Source organism: Astyanax mexicanus, chromosome 23 (assembly GCF_023375975.1).
Source record: "Astyanax mexicanus isolate ESR-SI-001 chromosome 23, AstMex3_surface, whole genome shotgun sequence".
NCBI lineage: Eukaryota > Metazoa > Chordata > Actinopteri > Characiformes > Acestrorhamphidae > Astyanax > Astyanax mexicanus.
The window spans coordinates 1,831,117-1,848,621 of record NC_064430.1 but is presented as its reverse complement, the minus strand read 5'-3'; the positions used below and the strand labels follow the sequence as shown (position 1 = coordinate 1,848,621).

Genomic DNA, 17,505 nt, shown 5'->3' with positions numbered 1-17,505 from the left:
CTTTTCTGCAAATAAATGCTCTATATGACAATATTTTTATTTGGGACAAATGTCTGTAGTTTATAGAATATTTTTTAATTTTACTTCACTATATACCTATAAATAGCAATTTTTTTCCAGAGCTTTCTCAGACTCTGGCTGAGAAGCAGCATGACCTACTGTACTCTCTCTCTCTCTCTCTCTCAGACTCTGGCTGCTGATGGAGAAGCAGCATGACCTACTGTACTCTCTCCCTCAGACTCCGGCTGCTGATGCTTTAGAAGTAGCAAACTTGCGATTCTCTGTTCACAGTATCAGCAGCACTAAGAGCCCTTAGTTTCATTTAATACTGAAGGTTGTCTTCTTAATTTTAACAAGGTGTCCTCATTTTTAAATAGACTTACCTACAAAACTCTAATAAAAAGATCCTATATGAAAGACACAGTCTTTCACAGATTTATGTGTTCGTGCTTGTGATTTACATGCTGAACTCACTGTTGAGCCACTAGAGGCTCGGATGTGGTTTGAGGTATTTATTGGCTATACTGAGAGCTGGAGTCACAGCGTGCTCCTCATTATTCTCTTTTAGCATCACTGCCAACAGGACGTACACACCTGCTGTCAGAAATCAGCTCCTATTCAGAGGAACCACACACTGGACCTCGGGCACCGATCCACACAGTTTTACTCAGATGACTGGAGCACAGCAGCAGACTGAGAGCTGCTCAAAAAGTGCTCGGCCACATCGACAAATATTTATATATCACAATACATTTTGGTCGACACAAGAAAATATCGATATTAACAAAACAATTATAAAAAATAAAATAAAATACCGCATGTGTGATTAATATGTTTCATCTATTTAAAACTACCTGATGCAGGGAGTAGCTTCTCATCTGTTAAAAACAAGCATGTGGAATGACAGACTAATCCTGTGGTCATTTTCTGAGATCTTTTGTTTTTTGTAGCTTTCTTTTAAGATCTCTTCTTTCTTTTGTGAAGCTTTTCTATTTTTGAAATCTTGTTTTCTGGCTTTCTTTTGAAATCTCTTTTTTTGTGTTCTCTTTTTTGTTTTTTTATCCACGGTTACCGGTCACCCCTCTACAAAGGTGCGACAGAGAGCTGTGGTTTGACTGGGGTCTGTGTTGATTATTGCTGGGGATTCTGGACAGTCCAGGCCCTCTACTGGGGATTGGTGGTACATGCCACTTAAAAAACAACAGAAGGTTGTACTTGAAACTACTAAAATCAGGTTAAGAAGCGTCCAACACATTATTAAACAGTGGAAGGACAATAGAGGAGAACATGATCTTCTAAGGAATCTTGAATAATGGTGATCAGCGCATGATCACTTAAACATTTGGTGAAATTCGTACAAATAAACAGCACTAGAACTTAGGAATATGTTGTTTAATAGTGAAAGTAAGAGCTTTACCACTCAAATAATGCAGTGAAGAGAACTGAAGCGACTAAATGGACTAAACAGCTGTGTAGCTTTAAGAAAAGCTCTTATCACCACATAATGTGTCTTTCCACTAGGAGTGTGCCATATCATACCATGAGCAATAATAATATTGGTAACATATTTGACACAACAAATAATAGTTCATATTTTGATATTGCATGCATACACGCATGACATGTTTTTTTTTATTTCTTTGCACTTAATATAGTTTATAGATTTTTTTGTTTCTAATAAATGAACAAAAGCACATATTTATACTAAATAATAAATTTTGTGGCAGTAGAATATTCCTGGAAAAAAAAAAAATAATAATAATAATAAAAAATTGTGTTTCATCTGGAAACAAGTTATTTAACCCTAACTGATGCAGGGAGTAGCTTCTCATTTCTCATTATATATACACAAATATATATACACATATTATATATAACATAATTATTCATTAATCTTTTTTTAGGCCAGTAAGTGTATAATGAAGTATTATCGAGGAGTTTGAAAGTATATATATTTACAGAAATAATTAAATAAAAAAATACAAACAAAAGTATTCTAAATTTTCATTAACTATAAATGAATCTTAACTATAACCTGGTGCAGGAGGCTAAGTAAGATCTTTTATTCAGTTTTTTAAACAGAGAGAGGACAGATTCTGTACCTCTGCCTCCACGGGCTCGTCCGAGTTCTCCTCCTCCGTGTCCAGCAGCTCCATGGTCAGCTGCACACTGCCCTTACTCTTCTGGAACTGAAGCTGCAGAGAGAGAACACAAACACACAGCCCATTAGCACAGAGTGACAGTGAGGAATGCAGCCATTACTGCTGAAAGCAGCACCTTCAGCTGCTGAACGGATGCAGCCATTCATCCACTTTAATTGGAAAGCAGGAAACGTGATCAAACTAATTCACTGGAAATCCTAAAACTGACCAAAATAACAGAAACACTTTCCTCTAGAGCCACCATTCACCACCCACACTCTACCAGCCTATCAGGCCTAAAGCGATAAGTATGTTATCCAGTTATCAGACAGTATATTAAGTAAAATGAGTGTATTAAACGCATGATGCATTGCAATGGAAAAATAAGAAATACTTTATAATAACTTTCATTATAACTAATGATATGTTAGCAGCTTTTTAGTTCCTTAAAATGTGAAAGATAATAGTTATTAATCATTATTAGTTAATGATATATTAATGATTAGATTATTATAAAATGTTACAGAGAAATTTGACAATGTTCATCATGGGAACATATGATTTCATGTTCTGTTTGTGAAATGTTATGTAGTTGCATTGCTTTAACACCAGAGGTCGCAATCGCACTAGTGCAGCCAAGAGAGCCAGTGGGCGTAAGCCAAGGGAGGAAAATGTTTCAAGTAATTTTGACTGAAACCAATCACACACACAGATGCTCTACCTATATTGAGCATCTATGTTTCTATAAAAATGTCCATATTTGACGCAACGTATCAGATAAGATACGATATAAGATGCGAAACAATTGCAACAAAAGGTTATATCACAATATCAACATATTGTTCCACTCCTATTATTAACAAAACCTCAATCATTGCTGCTTAAAAAGACTAGGGCTAGGGCTATCTATTGTAATTGTTTAAATCTATTAAAATTTTTGCAAAGAGCTAACTCAGCTCCTGATTGGTCCCGATGCGAGACAGCGCACGGGTGGGGGCGGGGCTGGTGATGTCATGGGCCCTGCATTGTTTAATATCGCGCTATATATCGTCGAAAAAAAGAACATTTGCAACGTATTTTTTTTTCCAGTATCGTACAGCACCAGTTTAAATGCATATCAGGAAGCTTCTGCACCAGCTTTCCAAAGTTCTGAAGTCTGATGACTGAGAGAAAAGCTCAGGAGAATCCAGTCATCTGCAGGACGTCGTACCTTAAAGCAGTTCTCGTCTGACATTAGCTGCTCGGCTTTGCGCTGGTAGGCCGTCTCCGCGCTGCTCCTCGACGCCTGAGTGGACGTGGTTCCGCCGGTGGCTTTATTGGCACATTCGCTGAGGTAAAGATCTGTCACCTGAACACAGATCTCATCGCTCACGATGTGCTGGAGCTGCAGGAGAAACAGAAAAGCAGAAAAGAAGACAAAGGACAGGTCAGAGAGACGGGACAGTGAGGACGACAGCAGCAGAACAGTGAGTACTCAGTGGTTTTTGGCAGTACATTGAAGGACACAGGAGGACACTGATCAAAAGTCTGGAGTTTTAAACAAACCAGAATATTTCATCTTTTTATAGCTTTATGAGGTAGAGTCTCCTGGAATTCAGGCTTTCAGTTAACAGCTGTGCTGAACTCATCAAGAGTTAATTACTTGAATTTCTTGTCTCTTAATAAAGTGTTTGAGAGCATCAGTTAAAGTAAAGTAGTGAAGAGGTAGAGTTACAGGTATACAGTGAATAGTGAACATTTGAAATGTTCGAATCCAGATTATGAGCAGAACTAAGGTCAGTCAATCCTAAACATTTCAAGAACTTTGAAAGTATCCTCAAGTGCAATCACCGCAAATACCTTTAAGAGAGAGAACTGGCACTCATCAGGACCGTCAAGTTAATCAGAGTTGCCAGCCTCAGAAACCACAAGTAAACAAACAGCTCCCCAGATAAGAGCATCTACATACTTCTTCACAGAGTATTTTGGCTTGTTTAACACTGTTTTTTACAAGCTACTACATGATTCCTTATGTGTTCCTTCATAGTCTGATAGATCACTTCACTATTCATTTACTATGTAGGAAATATAAATAAACAGCAACCATCCAGCAAGAGAGCGCTACGCAGAGGAGAGTGTATATATTTTTGCATATAAGCGACTCTGCATAACTCTGCAGTTTAAACAGCGAATGCTGGAATGTGTGGGCAGGAACAGGAGGCCCGGCGGACCAATCACAGCTGCTGCTGGCCACGTCACGAGCTACAGCATAGGCTACAGCGTAGGTAGGACGCAGAAGAAACATTCTGCAAATGTGTGATAATGAGTGCATCTTCCAGCCCATACAGTAGCTATTAGCACAGCAACACTGTTAACAGAGCTAACAAACACCACTAACCACACAATCCAGCAAACACTGTACACCACATTTAATCTCCACTATTTTCACATGCATGTGCTTACAGTTCCACAGCAGTTTAATATAGATGATTCTGGCTGCATCCTCGACTGGTGTTGACTAGAGGTGTAACGGTACAGAAAATTCACAGTTCAGTTCACACCACTTTATAAATCCTACGGTTTGTTACGTTTTCAGTATGTTTGGTGGAAAAACGTGGAGTACAAGCGCCTAACCCTGCGTTCACACTGGTCAACTGGCGACCATTCATTTCCATGGCAGGGCACGATTTCAGCTCAGTGACAGGTCAACACTCCTGTTAGTTCCGCATTACATTCATTGGTTTCACAAGTCTTCTACAGACTTCCTGTATCGTGTATTCTGTGTGCGTTTACGCAAACCGAACCGTGACGCCCTTACTGTGATGATTCGTAAAGAATACATGTAGCGTTACACCCCTAGCATTGACCAACTGAGCTAAAAGACAGCTGGCAATCTGTATCAGCCCAAAAACCACTGATTGGTCAATCTTATAAACCATGGCAACATTGTATCCATCACTTAGCAACACCACTGCATCCACAAATTTGTCTTTGCCTAATTTATTGGTGCTCAAAACAACTATAATACAAAATGCTTCCTACCTGCCGAACGATGCTCTGGATGAGCTTGTCCATGGTGAAGGCAATGTAGGCGTGGATGGTGAACATCTCCCTCAGCTGGTCCTCATACTGGGATGTCTCCATGTTCCCGTCCAGAAGGTTTCGCACCATTTCCAGAAAAGCAGAGTAGTAGTCCTCAACATCAATGTCCACTACAGAGTGAGAGAGAGACAGGAAACATGGCGTAACAAAACAAAGCCTTACCCCTCTATCCAAACAGCAGGGCTGCAACGATTAGTCAATATAATCAACAATGTCGATTACTTAAATTTGTCGACTACAAATTTCATTGTCGTCTAATCGTTCATTTGTAATGCAATGGGAGATGGGTCACGGGCTCACTCACACAGTTAACACAGTCTTTGGAGTGTCTCCAAAAGTGCCCAAACACAATAGATTACATATTTAATCACTTAATATCAGTATATTCCACGTTTAAACAACATCTGGATTTTTAAATAGCATTAGCCTTAGCAACTAAGCGCTAGCTCTTTTTTTGCAACTCAGAGGTGAGTATATTGAACTGTAGTCTGCATGTTTACCGGGCCTTAAACAAGCTATGTGTGGCTTACCGGAACACTCAGGGTTCCTCAGTGTAGAGGCTGTCAGACGGAATTTACTAGTGGTTAGCTGCTAGTGCTAATGCTGCTGCACCCAACCTTGGTGGAAATCTGGAAGCTTTTAAAATCTAAGCTTAAAAATAAACAGAACATGTAAATAAACAGAAGCGCTTTGTTCACCCAAAAATCAGTTTTCTGTGTGGGTTAACAGCCAGCGCTTGTTTAACTTGAAATTATTATTATTACTATTATTTTAGAATTACAGTTTTGTTGACCTAGCTTAGCTTTCTTTACTTAACTTAATTATTCCCTTCTATATGGTTAGTTAAGCTAATCAGATTAACTACTCAACTACGAACAAACGAAGTAGTGCCTGTTCCACCATCTGGATATTTATAAATCTCATGTTCAGCTGTTTTTCTGTTGCTTTTAGAGATGGAGGACACGTCAGAAATAATCGTCGACTCATCGACTAATCGGAAAAATTATTGTCAGATTAGTCGATTAACAAAATGATCATTTTTTGAAGCCCTACCCACAAAGAGAAGAATCAGAACACCCTAAAAAGAAGTAAAAGGAAGTGCTTACTGGGTTCCCTCAGTCGTAGCTGGACGGCAGGACTGTCGTTTTTCTCTCTCTTCAGTCCGAGCACATTGCGTTCCCACTCTGGTTCCCGGGTTTCCTCCTCGATCTGTTTCTCGGCCTGCCCGTAGATGCGCAGCAGCCTGGAGCAGAGGATGTGGTGCAGCCGCAGGAAGATGTACCAGTTGTTGTTGACGCAGAACAGGTTATAGGCCTCGTCGCAGGAGCCGAGCTTCTGCTGCGCCGGCGTCGTGTGGCTGAACAGCAGCTTGGACTTGGCCGTGGTCGGCGTGGTGCCGTTGTGCTTCTTGGCTCCTTCGTCCTCCGGCTCCGGCTCCTCGTCTTCCTCCTCCTCCTCCTCGGCGTCGGACATCTCGCCGCGCTTGGCGAACAGCATGTCGGGAATGAAGTGGTAGATCACCTGCTTGATCTTGTACTTGTCGTCTTTGTGGATGCTGGACTGTCTCTTCACGTGATGGATGATCAGAGACGCCGCATCTTCCAGGATCTGCCCGTCTTCGTACGGCAGAGTCATGTGGGGTCCGGCCGGGGGGGCAGTGTTGTCTTCTGAGGCCTGCTCCTGTCTCTGAAGGGGTTATAAAGAAGGACATAAGTGTTATATAAGTGATACAGTCCCTCTAAAAGTACTGGAACAGTGAAGTTGATAGATTTATTTCTGCTGTAGACTGAAAACCTTTGGTTTTTATATTAAAAGATGAACAAAAGACAAAATATCAACATTTCAGTTTTTATATATAAGCTCTGGGAAAAAGACCACTTAAAAATGAAGAGTTTTTTATTTTGTCCCTTTCTTTTGACTTGTCCCTTATCTGGTGTGGTTACATATTTTTAGAAACACGGAGACTGAGCAGAGTGTGTGAACCCCCACATTAGAGAGTATTGTGATTCAACCCACATTAATGATGAATCAACGATAAAATTCAACTAATTTTTATAGTTGACACTTTCGATTATGCCGACTAATCGTCGGAGCATCATCACAGTATACTGCAATTTTATAGTATAACTGCTCCAAATGCTGCATGCTCCTCTCAGCCCCGCCTTTTTACTCAATTAACCAGTTTTTTTCCTAAAAGCCTCTTCCGATTGGTTGATATGCTCCTAAAGTAACAATGATTATGGGCAAATTAAATACCTCTATAAAGTAAAACTAATTTATACATATATTTTAAAATCTAAGCATAATTTCATAATTTCGTGCTTGTTTGAAATCTACAGCTTTGGGAAAAAAACAAGGGACCACTTAAAAATGATGAGATTCTTTGATTTTACCAAATTAAAAACCTCTGGAATGTAATCAAGAGGAAGATGGATGATCACAAACCATCGAACCACCAAACTGAACTGCTTGAATTTTTACACCAGGAGTAAAGCAGCATAAAGTTATCCAAAAGCAGTGTGTAAGACTGGTGGAGGAGAACATGATGCCAAGATGCATGTTTTCTTTGCATTATTTGAGGTCTGAAAGCTCTGCATCTTTTTTTCGTATTTCAGCCATTTTTAATTTTCTGTACTTTAGTTAATTAAGTCTTCTGTGAACAGGACACTGTGATATATTTACTCTTGCCTTTGTGGGATGTTTTAGAATCTTGCTTTACAGAACTTGTAAAGATTTGAACAATGTTCCTGTTTTATCAACTGCTGTGGTTTTCCTTGGTCTACCTGTTCTGACATCGGTTACTTAGCACACCAGTGACGACTTTCTTCTTCAGGACATATCTAACGGTTATACTGGCTATGACCAATATTGGTGCTCTAATGGCTCTGATTGTTCCCCCCACCCCCATCTTCTCTCAACTTTACAATGGTTTGTTTTTCCACCCATACACGCTCACAGCTTTCTGGTTTTTATGTTGGTTACTCCTCAAACTATAAATATAAATGCACCATCTACACAGATAGAACACAAATCTGGGTTCAGATAAAAGTTCTATCTTCTAAAGTCTGACTGTTTTATATGACTCAAAAAGACAATCAGAGATAGCTGCTGCTTGCATTTAGCTTGGAGGAGTGTGTAAACTCTTACTTGGAGACAAAAAAAGGGATGTAAAACTGAAGCGACTTGATTTTCGTTACCTCATCAAACTGAGCCTCGATTTCGTTGAGCAGGGTCTTGGATCTGAAGACTTTGGTGTCGTTCTGTTTGAAGTTAATGCCCTGGTGGTCTAAAGACTTGAGGTAATACTTTTCGTTCTGCTCCCTCCAGATCTTGTTGAAGCCTCTCTGAGCCTCGCGCCACTCCTCCTCTTTCATTTTCAACCTGAAAACATAAACACTGTGTTTTACTACACAAAATAAAGCTCAGGAACGAAGATAAACCAAATATATAAACCAAGCTGCACCTCAATAGTAGGGGTGATATTTTTCATGGTATTTTCTTGATAACAATACGCTTGACGATATGACAAAACACTGAATTAAATATTATATATATATATATATATATATATATATATATATATATATATATATATATATATATATATATATATATATATATATATATATTTCAACGGAAACACCTGGTTTTAGAGCACAATAATTGATTGTGGTGATGGACAGTTCTGGTGGAAACAGGAGAGTTGAGGTGCACATTGAATTCTGCCGTGATTTGATCAGCCGTGGTTTTATGTTTTTTGGATACAGTCCGGGTTAGCACCCGAACATCCCTTTCAGACAGCTTCCTCTTACAGTGTCCACAGTTAATCCTGTTGGATGTGGTTGGTGCTTCTTGGTGGTATGCTGACGTTACCCTGGATACCGTGGCTCTTGATGCATCACAAAGACTTGCTGTCTTGGTCACAGATGCGGCAGCAAGACGTGCACCAACAATTTGTCCTCTTTTGAACTCTGGTATGTCCCCCATAATGTTGTGAGCATTGCAGTATTTAGAGCAGAACTGTGCTCTTACCCTGCTAATTCAACCTTCACACTCTTACAGCTCTTACTGGTGCAATGTGCAATTAGTGAAGATTGAACACCAGGCTGCTCCAATTTAGCCATGAAACCTAAAATCCCACACTAAAATGATGACAGGTTTCAGTTTCATTGTCCAACCTCTGCATCTCCATATATAATAGGAAATGAGAACAGTGTAAATTTTTCTTTAGTAGTAACGCTGTATTATCTGTGTACTCTGGGTTCACCTTTTCAGAACGATGGGTACAGACACGGCAGGATTCCTCTTGAGGCCGTCGATGATGTCCGCGGCCTTTTCTCCGTATATCCTCTGGATGGCTTTACGGTGAATCACCTCAGAAGATCCTCCCATCGTGTTGTCCAACCTGAACTTGGCCTGTTCCTCTGCAGACATCCGAGAGAGTCTTTTCTGAACCGTCTCCAGAACGCGAATCGTGGCCAGGTTCGTCTCCAACACCACGTCCAGCTGCACAGAAACACACACAGATATTAGTTACTGAAATACTGAACACAGAAAACTATTTTTTTTTTCAGGTTTTCATTTACTTTTTTTTGCCACTTTTCCCCACAATTAATTAGCCTACATGTGTTTCTATGTTGCTTTTCAATGAAAAAACTAAACTTACAAAACTTACTGTATTACTGTAATGAAGCTCAGCAGTGTTATTTTATTCATAAATATGCCTTAGTAGTGTTATTTTAATCATAAACTTAGCTCAGCAGTGTTATTTTAACCATAAATGTAGCTTAGCAGTGGTCTGCTAATTATGAATGTACCTTAGTAGTACTATTTTATTCACAAATGTAGCTCAGCAGTGTTATTTTAATTATAAACATAGCTCAGTAGTGTTATTTTAATCTTAAATGTAGCTCAGCAGTGATTTGCTAATTATAACTGTACCTTAGTAGTGCAATTTTAATCATAAATGTAGCTCAGTAGTGTTGTTTTATTCATAAATATAGTTCAACAGGGGTATTTTTATGTTATTTTTTATCATAATGTTGCTCAAAAGTGTTGCTTTAAACATAAATATAGCTCAGCAGTGTTATTGTATGTTATTTTAATCATAAATGTAGCTCAGTAGGGTTAATGTAATCTATGTGAGCGAAATTAACTAAAAGAAATGCAGTAAGTCTTTTGGTAAACAAAGAAATGTTAGCTCATCTTACATTACTATTCTAGTTCTGTACAGCTCATGTATCGTTCAGCTATAAAACAAAGCCAGTGTGTAACAAGGTATTAAAATAAGGCTGAGCATGAGAAACGATAAAGCAAGCAGAGGTAAAAACTGAAAAATGAGGCGGCCGAATCGAACAATACAGCCTTATTTAGTAAATTACCTCGAAGCGCTCGTCCTCACAGCGGTATATGTGCTCTTCATACTGAGTCTTCTTAGAGCTCACGAAGGTAGAGTCTTCAGACCAGGAGGGAAATGACACCCACGTATCATTCAGCACCTGAAATTACATTTAAACACTCAATAATTCAATTTACTCAATATTACTACAGTAAATTATTAACAACTACTTTAACTACTTTAAATGACTGAATAATAGTTGCTGCTTTTCCTTCCTGTGTCCCGTATAATCATTTTCATGTCTTTAATATTAATCTATAATGTAGAAAAACAAATAATGTATTTTTCAGATTATAAGGCACAATATCAATCAACGCGTCTATTTTCATACATAAGACAAAACGGATTATAAGGTGCATTAAGCAACACTACTAAGTACACTACTAAAAATGGCTACATCGAAGGAAAACAGAAGCGCTTCTGTTTATTTATAGTAAGCTTAGATTTCTAATGTTTTGACAGAAATGGCCGATAACAGAGGCCACCACGCTAAGTATTACTCCCAGAGTACGGTAGCCGTAATGACAATCCATCAAGCAGTTTTGAAGCTAACCAAAGTCATACTAAAACTTTTTTTAAAATTTCTGATCGCCATGTACCACATAAAATCTGTTAGAGGACTGTAAGAACCACCAGAATTAAATGCTGAGGAGACACAAAAGAAATGCCTAGTCACAGACAGTAACTGCTCAGGAAGTAGAATAAAGTTCAGGAAGTTAATAAAGATATTCTTATCATCTTCTATTGTACCTTTATTGAAAATGTATAACTTTCCTAAACTGTCTAATTAGTAGTTAAAATCTGCTCTAAGTTCACTGAACGACCTATTTGGTCTGTTAATTGTGAAGTTGGCTCACAGGATTTTACAGCACCCATCTTATATTATGTGTCCTGAATTTGATTGAACGTGATCCGGTCTCGATCGGATCCAGCTATTAAATATAAGCCATTTATTTGAGCTAAACTGCTGATAAAGCAAGCACAGTTTAAACTGATATATTAGCCAGATAACGCTAATTACCACAGCTGTGAACAAACACTGTGTCCATGCACGCTCCGTCTGCGCTGCGTTCACTGCTCACAGCCGCGTGACTCTGTTTATTATGTATAAATCTGCGCTGCACGTAGAAACACTGTGTTTGAAAGTGCAGCGTTTCAGTGTTCAGTGTTAAAGCACAGATATTTGCGCTGGAACACAAAATCTTCTCGCTGTATTTACTTTTTCATATATTTATATTTAACGTACTCCCGTGTCAGACAGCTCTGACCAATCAGAGGACACAGGCTGCTCGCGTGGTTTATTGATGCGCATTTTGGTGCATTTACATTTATGCCTATGTGAAACCAGACCGAACAGAAATAAACAAACTCATCAACTGATTCGGACCAGAGAAACGAACTACAGGTGTGAAAACGCCCTAACTCTCTCCCCGGTAACGTTAGCTAGCTCTCTGCTAACATTAGTATATACTTTTCCATCGACATTAGACGCACCGTCTGAAAATGTAATGCCTACAGCAAATTTACAGTAAATTTACGACAATTTTAGACTTTGTAAGGACCCGCGGAAACCCTGTGAAGACATAAGGCGAACCGAATTACAAAGTGCACTGTAGATATTTAGGAAGATAAAAGGATTTTAAATGCACCTTATCGTCTAAAAAATGCAGTAAATAAAGGAATAAAGAATAACGTTAATTGAGAAGGTGTACTGTATGAGCGTGGAGGTCCTCACCTCCTTGCAGAGCGGGGTTCTCCCGGTGCATTTGGGCTGCTGGAAGCTCTTGGGCAGAGCTCTGTAACTGAAGCCCAGCCTCTTACAGGAGGAATAGTCGATCTCCATGGCGATGCCCTCCGTCGCCCGCTCTTTAGGGAAGCTCTCGATGTGGGCGCACTCTTTATAACCCAGGAAGTTCTTAAACCAGGTAAACAGCTCCGGAAACTTCCTGAGAGACATAATTACACAGCAAAACACCATTAAATATTCATCTGTCTTTATAAAAATTAAAAAGTTCATCATAATGATGCTGCTGCTGCTGCTGTGGTGGATAATAGTTTTTAGATTTTGCTGGGTTTGGAATTTATCTTAATTGAAATTATCTTAATGACTCATATGAGTGATTTTAAGATAATTTAGCAAACATTTTTCTATATATTTACAGTCTGTAATGAACACCAGTGGATAGTTAATAAAAAAAAACCTACATCACAAAGTTTTGGTCATATTTTAATAGAGCTGGGCAACATTTTTCACATATTCTGACCCTCTGAGACAAAACGCATCAGAAACAGAGAATTATTTTAAAAAATATACTCTTCTACACACAGTACAGCGATAATATACAGCATATTTTACAGCAAATTTGCTGAAAATCATTCGATTAAACAGAACTGATTACAATTATACTGTAAAAAAGTGCAGTTGTATGAAGTAATTTAATTTAGCTCTGCATTTCGTATGTATTTGAATGAAATTCACTTTTGTTTTCAAAAAAAGGGGAAATATTTAATTCTGTAACTTGCTGTTCGAAAATTTTTGTTGTTACATTATTAGGTATATTTTTTATTTAATCTTTTCTCAACAGCAAACTTTACCATTTGACAAATTCTAAAAATTTTGGTATTTGGTATTTGGTACTGGTAAAAATCAAATGTATTAATATTTACACCATTAAATGTCATGTTTATTAAAAGATAAATATAAAGAAAGCAGATTCAGACACAGTTGAGTAGTATTTGTGAGTTTTTAGCAGTATTTCTGATATTTATTATATAAAATGCTCAGATACGTATAATGTATAGAGGCGAAACTGAAAAAAATCTACATTGTGATGTATTGTTTTCGTTTGTGATGCATTTATATATTTTTATTTAAACCTAGACGTTTTAAACTCTCCAAAACTCGCAACCCCTTCAACTATAAGTTACTGCTACTGCTATTTGTCCACAAGGTAGCGCTATAATTAAATTAATAGGGTTAATAAATATGTGGTGAATAGTATTAGTAGTTAAACTGTGTGAAACTGACACTAATAAACAGCTCTTCTGACTCACCCCAGGAACGGCAGCACCAGCTGCACCAGCTCAGCTTTAGAGATAACTTCCTGATTGAAGATCACTAAACAGCGCAGGAAGTTGTCGTAGGCCTCGGCGCTCCGCAGCGCTTTTCTCACCTGGAGAGAACAACGATATGTTTACCTGTTTATTCATATGAACTAGAGGTGTGCCGTATCGTATCGTATCGTACGCAATAATATCGCCAACATGTTTGAATATGGTGAATAATATTATACACTGAAATATGGAGCCTTATCACCCACCCCTAATTAATATCACATCAGGGTACTACTATTATACTGTTTCTATCAAAAGAAAAATTCACACTGTTCTCATTATTTTCCCATTATATATCTACTAGAGACAGATTATATCTGTCCAGTATCATTTATTTTACTTTAATCCTGGATATATGGAGATATTTGGAGTGCATTATTATTAGCGGTATCATGACTGATCATTCTGGATCATTGACTTCTGATACAAATAAAACAATATTTAGTGTATTCTTGAAATACATATTTTTTAATGCAATGTTTTGTCATATCGCCAAGAGTATTGTTCACTTGGTTTCGCAAAAATAACATAAAATATAGTATTAATATTATATTGGCTCCCTGTCAGAATCTGATTCCCCTTTGTGTACATAAAATAAAATAAAATTAAATAAAATAAGACTACAAAAGGATGTAGCTAGAATATATTAAAATAAATCAATTATAAAAAAGAAAATAAATAAAACCAGAGAATGTGTGATAAAATAAACAAATTATTAAAACAATCTGTAACGTACAATGATTTAAACTGCAGAGTGATGCAGAGATGTGAATGCACCAATGCACGAGTATAAACGCTGGCAGCTGCATAGAGCGCTCGCACAGGTTACGCCATAGATAACGCACTGACTCAACAGCCTTAAAGATGCACAAATGGCCAGTTTTAATTTAAAACAAGAAAAAGACCTCACCTTTTCAAAAAACAAAGACTCTGTGCCAATTCCAAACTTGCTGCCCTCCGCTGCAGGATGCTCCTTCCCCAAAAACTTCGGCTTCTTCTGTTCATTAATAAGAATAAAACAGGACGTGTTTGTATTATGTTGGAAGTAAGCATCATTATTAAAGTCCAACACTTTCCTTAACCCCTACCCATCCAGCCTAACAAGAATCAGAACAACCTACCTCTAGACCTGTACACAGTAAACAGAGAGGTAGGGCTCAGTGGTGAAATGGGATTGGGCTTTAGTCTGTTACCTTCACAGGTGGAGTGGACCCGGGTCCAGAGTGTCTGCGGATTGGGCAGCCGTTCTGGTTGAACCTCTGCTTGTTGTTGAGCTGAGGTCTCTTCAGCATGCTGCCGGGGTCCATCCGCACAGCCTCGGCCTTTTCAGCCGTCGCTTTACTCAGCAACTGTGCAGAAAGAACGAGCATTAATACATAAACTTACATATTTGGGCCATTCCACCGAATGGGTGCCATTTCTGTTTCCAGGAAGAGAAGTAAGAGAAGTGAAATTTGTGTCATAAATATAAATTTTTTGAACATGCAGTCTATAACCATTTCTTTTAAAACAAAGACTTTCTTAGGTGAAAATCAAAGGAATTGGTGGACTTGCTTTTTTAAACATGCTTTTAAATGTCACATGAGTTTTGTAAACATCTTTAGATTAGAAACCTTGTAAAAATTAAGTAAAGCTGCCTGAGTTTGACCGGTACATGTCTTATTAGATTTAAAGTGGAAAAAAAAGATATTATGGCAAGAACTACTAAACTAAGTAAAGAAAAAATACTTAAAGAAAAACTTTCAACTTTGAAAAATATCCTCAAGTATAGTCATTGCAAAGATTGCAAAAACATTATAATGATGGAACTGGCTCTCATCAGGACCGTACACAGGATAAGTTCATCGAAGTTACCAGCCTCAGAAACACCTAAATGCTTTTCAAAAGGAAAACCCCTCTAACTCACCACAGAACTGTTGGCGTCTGGCAGGAACTGTCCGAACTCAGACAGCAGGTCCTCCTGGTTCTTAAAGAGTCGCGCTACCTGAGCATAAACCTCCTGCTCGGTGAGAGCCGGGGTGTAGTTTCCTCCGGCTTCCTTAGCATTACGCTGCTCCTTCTGCACAAAACAACAATACTCTCAATTACACCAAACCATCAAAGAGGCCACGTGTTTGGATACCCCACATAAATCAGACTTTAGATTCTCAAGAAAATGGTCTGTGAGGTAGACGTCTACTTTTGAATGGTATTATTTATTTTATATAAAGCTATGGCTTGATAATCACAATATAGTAAAGTAACAAATCATGTAACTATGTTTTTTTAAAGAAGTTGCACAAGTTAGAATGTTATAAACCACGCAGCTCTGGCCTGTGCACTGTACACGTGAGCTCCTCCACTTCGCCGCATTACGCACGTGACCTGCAGTGCTGTGTGTTTAGTGCATATTGCTGCTTTTGGGCTTTAGCACTAAGGATATATATGTTTGAAATATGTTTAAAAAAGAATTAGTTTGTTCAGAAAGTGTTTTATATTCTTAAACATAGTTATATTATGGTTTATATTAAAGTAAAAAAAAAAGTAACTATAAATATTGTTATTTTTGTTGGCCTATTTGGGTTTAATGATTGTGCATACATGCATTTTTTGTGTGTTTTTGCAGTTATAAGCTATAAGCTCAATATAAAAAAAGTTAGTTTAGACAGTATTTTATTATTATTCTTAAACCATATTAAATTATATTAGATTACGGGAAAGTCATTCAGACATCATTCTTGTAGCCTAATTTACCGCTGTTTAAGTCTGTGATCATTGTTTGCACTGTTCATGCTTTAATCTTTTGGAGATCTTAATAAACATTATATCTTCTTCCGGCGCCATACTTTTACTTTCTTTTAGCTTTAAATCTCAGTTTAGAATATTTTACTTTAGAGTCTTATATTTCTCACTGTGCTCTGTCTGTCTGTCTGTCTGTCTAACTAACTGTCTAACTAACTGTCTAGCTCTTACTAACTGTCTAACTAACTAACTAATAACTGTCTAACTAACTGTCTAACAAACTGTCTAACAAACTGTCTAACTGTCTAACTAACTGTCTAACTAACTGTCTAACTAACTGTCTAACTACCTAACTGTCTAACTAACTGTCTAACTAACTGTCTAACTAACTGTCTAACTGCCTAACTAACTGTCTAACTGTCTAACTGACTGTCTAACAAACTGTCTAACAAACTGTCTAACTAACTGTCTAACTAACTGTCTAACTAACTGTTTAACTATCTAAATAACTGTCTAACTAACTGTCTAACTAACTGTCTAACTAACTGTCTAACTAACTGTCTAACTAACTGTCTAACTAACTGTCTAACTAACTGTGTAGTTCTTACTAACTGTCTAACTAACTAACTAATAACTGTCTAACAAACTGTCTAACAAACTGTCTAACTATCTAACTGTTTAACTGTCTAACTAACTGTCTAACTAATTGTCTAACTACCTAACTGTCTAACTAACTGTCTAACTACCTAACTGTCTAACTAACTGTCTAACTAACTTTCTAACTGTCTAACTAACTGTCTAACTAATTGTCTACCTAACTAACTGTCTAATTAACTGTCTAACTAACTGTGTAACTAACTGTGCAACTAACTTTCTAACTGTCTAACTAACTGTCTAACTAATTGTCTACCTAACTAACTGTCTAACTAACTGTGTAACTAACTTTCTAACTGTCTAACTAACTGTCTAACTAATTGTCTAACTAATTGTCTACCTAACTAACTGTCTAACTAACTGTCTAACTAACTGTGTAACTAACTTTCTAACTGT

General features: G+C 37.7%; 1 protein-coding gene across 1 annotated transcript in view; it reads right to left on the bottom strand.

Moving 5' to 3' along the window:
* sin3ab (SIN3 transcription regulator family member Ab) overlaps positions 1–17,505 on the bottom strand; it is a 45,082-nt gene that overhangs the window by 16,436 nt on the left and 11,141 nt on the right. Inside the window, exons 7-18 of the mRNA XM_049470943.1 lie at positions 15,641–15,793; positions 14,928–15,083; positions 14,645–14,731; positions 13,675–13,793; positions 12,356–12,566; positions 10,604–10,720; positions 9,490–9,728; positions 8,420–8,603; positions 6,329–6,908; positions 5,163–5,332; positions 3,352–3,525; positions 2,103–2,195 (exon numbers count right to left, since the gene is read on the bottom strand). Of these exons, the coding sequence (XP_049326900.1) occupies positions 2,103–2,195; positions 3,352–3,525; positions 5,163–5,332; positions 6,329–6,908; positions 8,420–8,603; positions 9,490–9,728; positions 10,604–10,720; positions 12,356–12,566; positions 13,675–13,793; positions 14,645–14,731; positions 14,928–15,083; positions 15,641–15,793 (2,283 nt within the window). The remainder of the gene's footprint in view (positions 1–2,102; positions 2,196–3,351; positions 3,526–5,162; positions 5,333–6,328; positions 6,909–8,419; positions 8,604–9,489; positions 9,729–10,603; positions 10,721–12,355; positions 12,567–13,674; positions 13,794–14,644; positions 14,732–14,927; positions 15,084–15,640; positions 15,794–17,505) is intronic.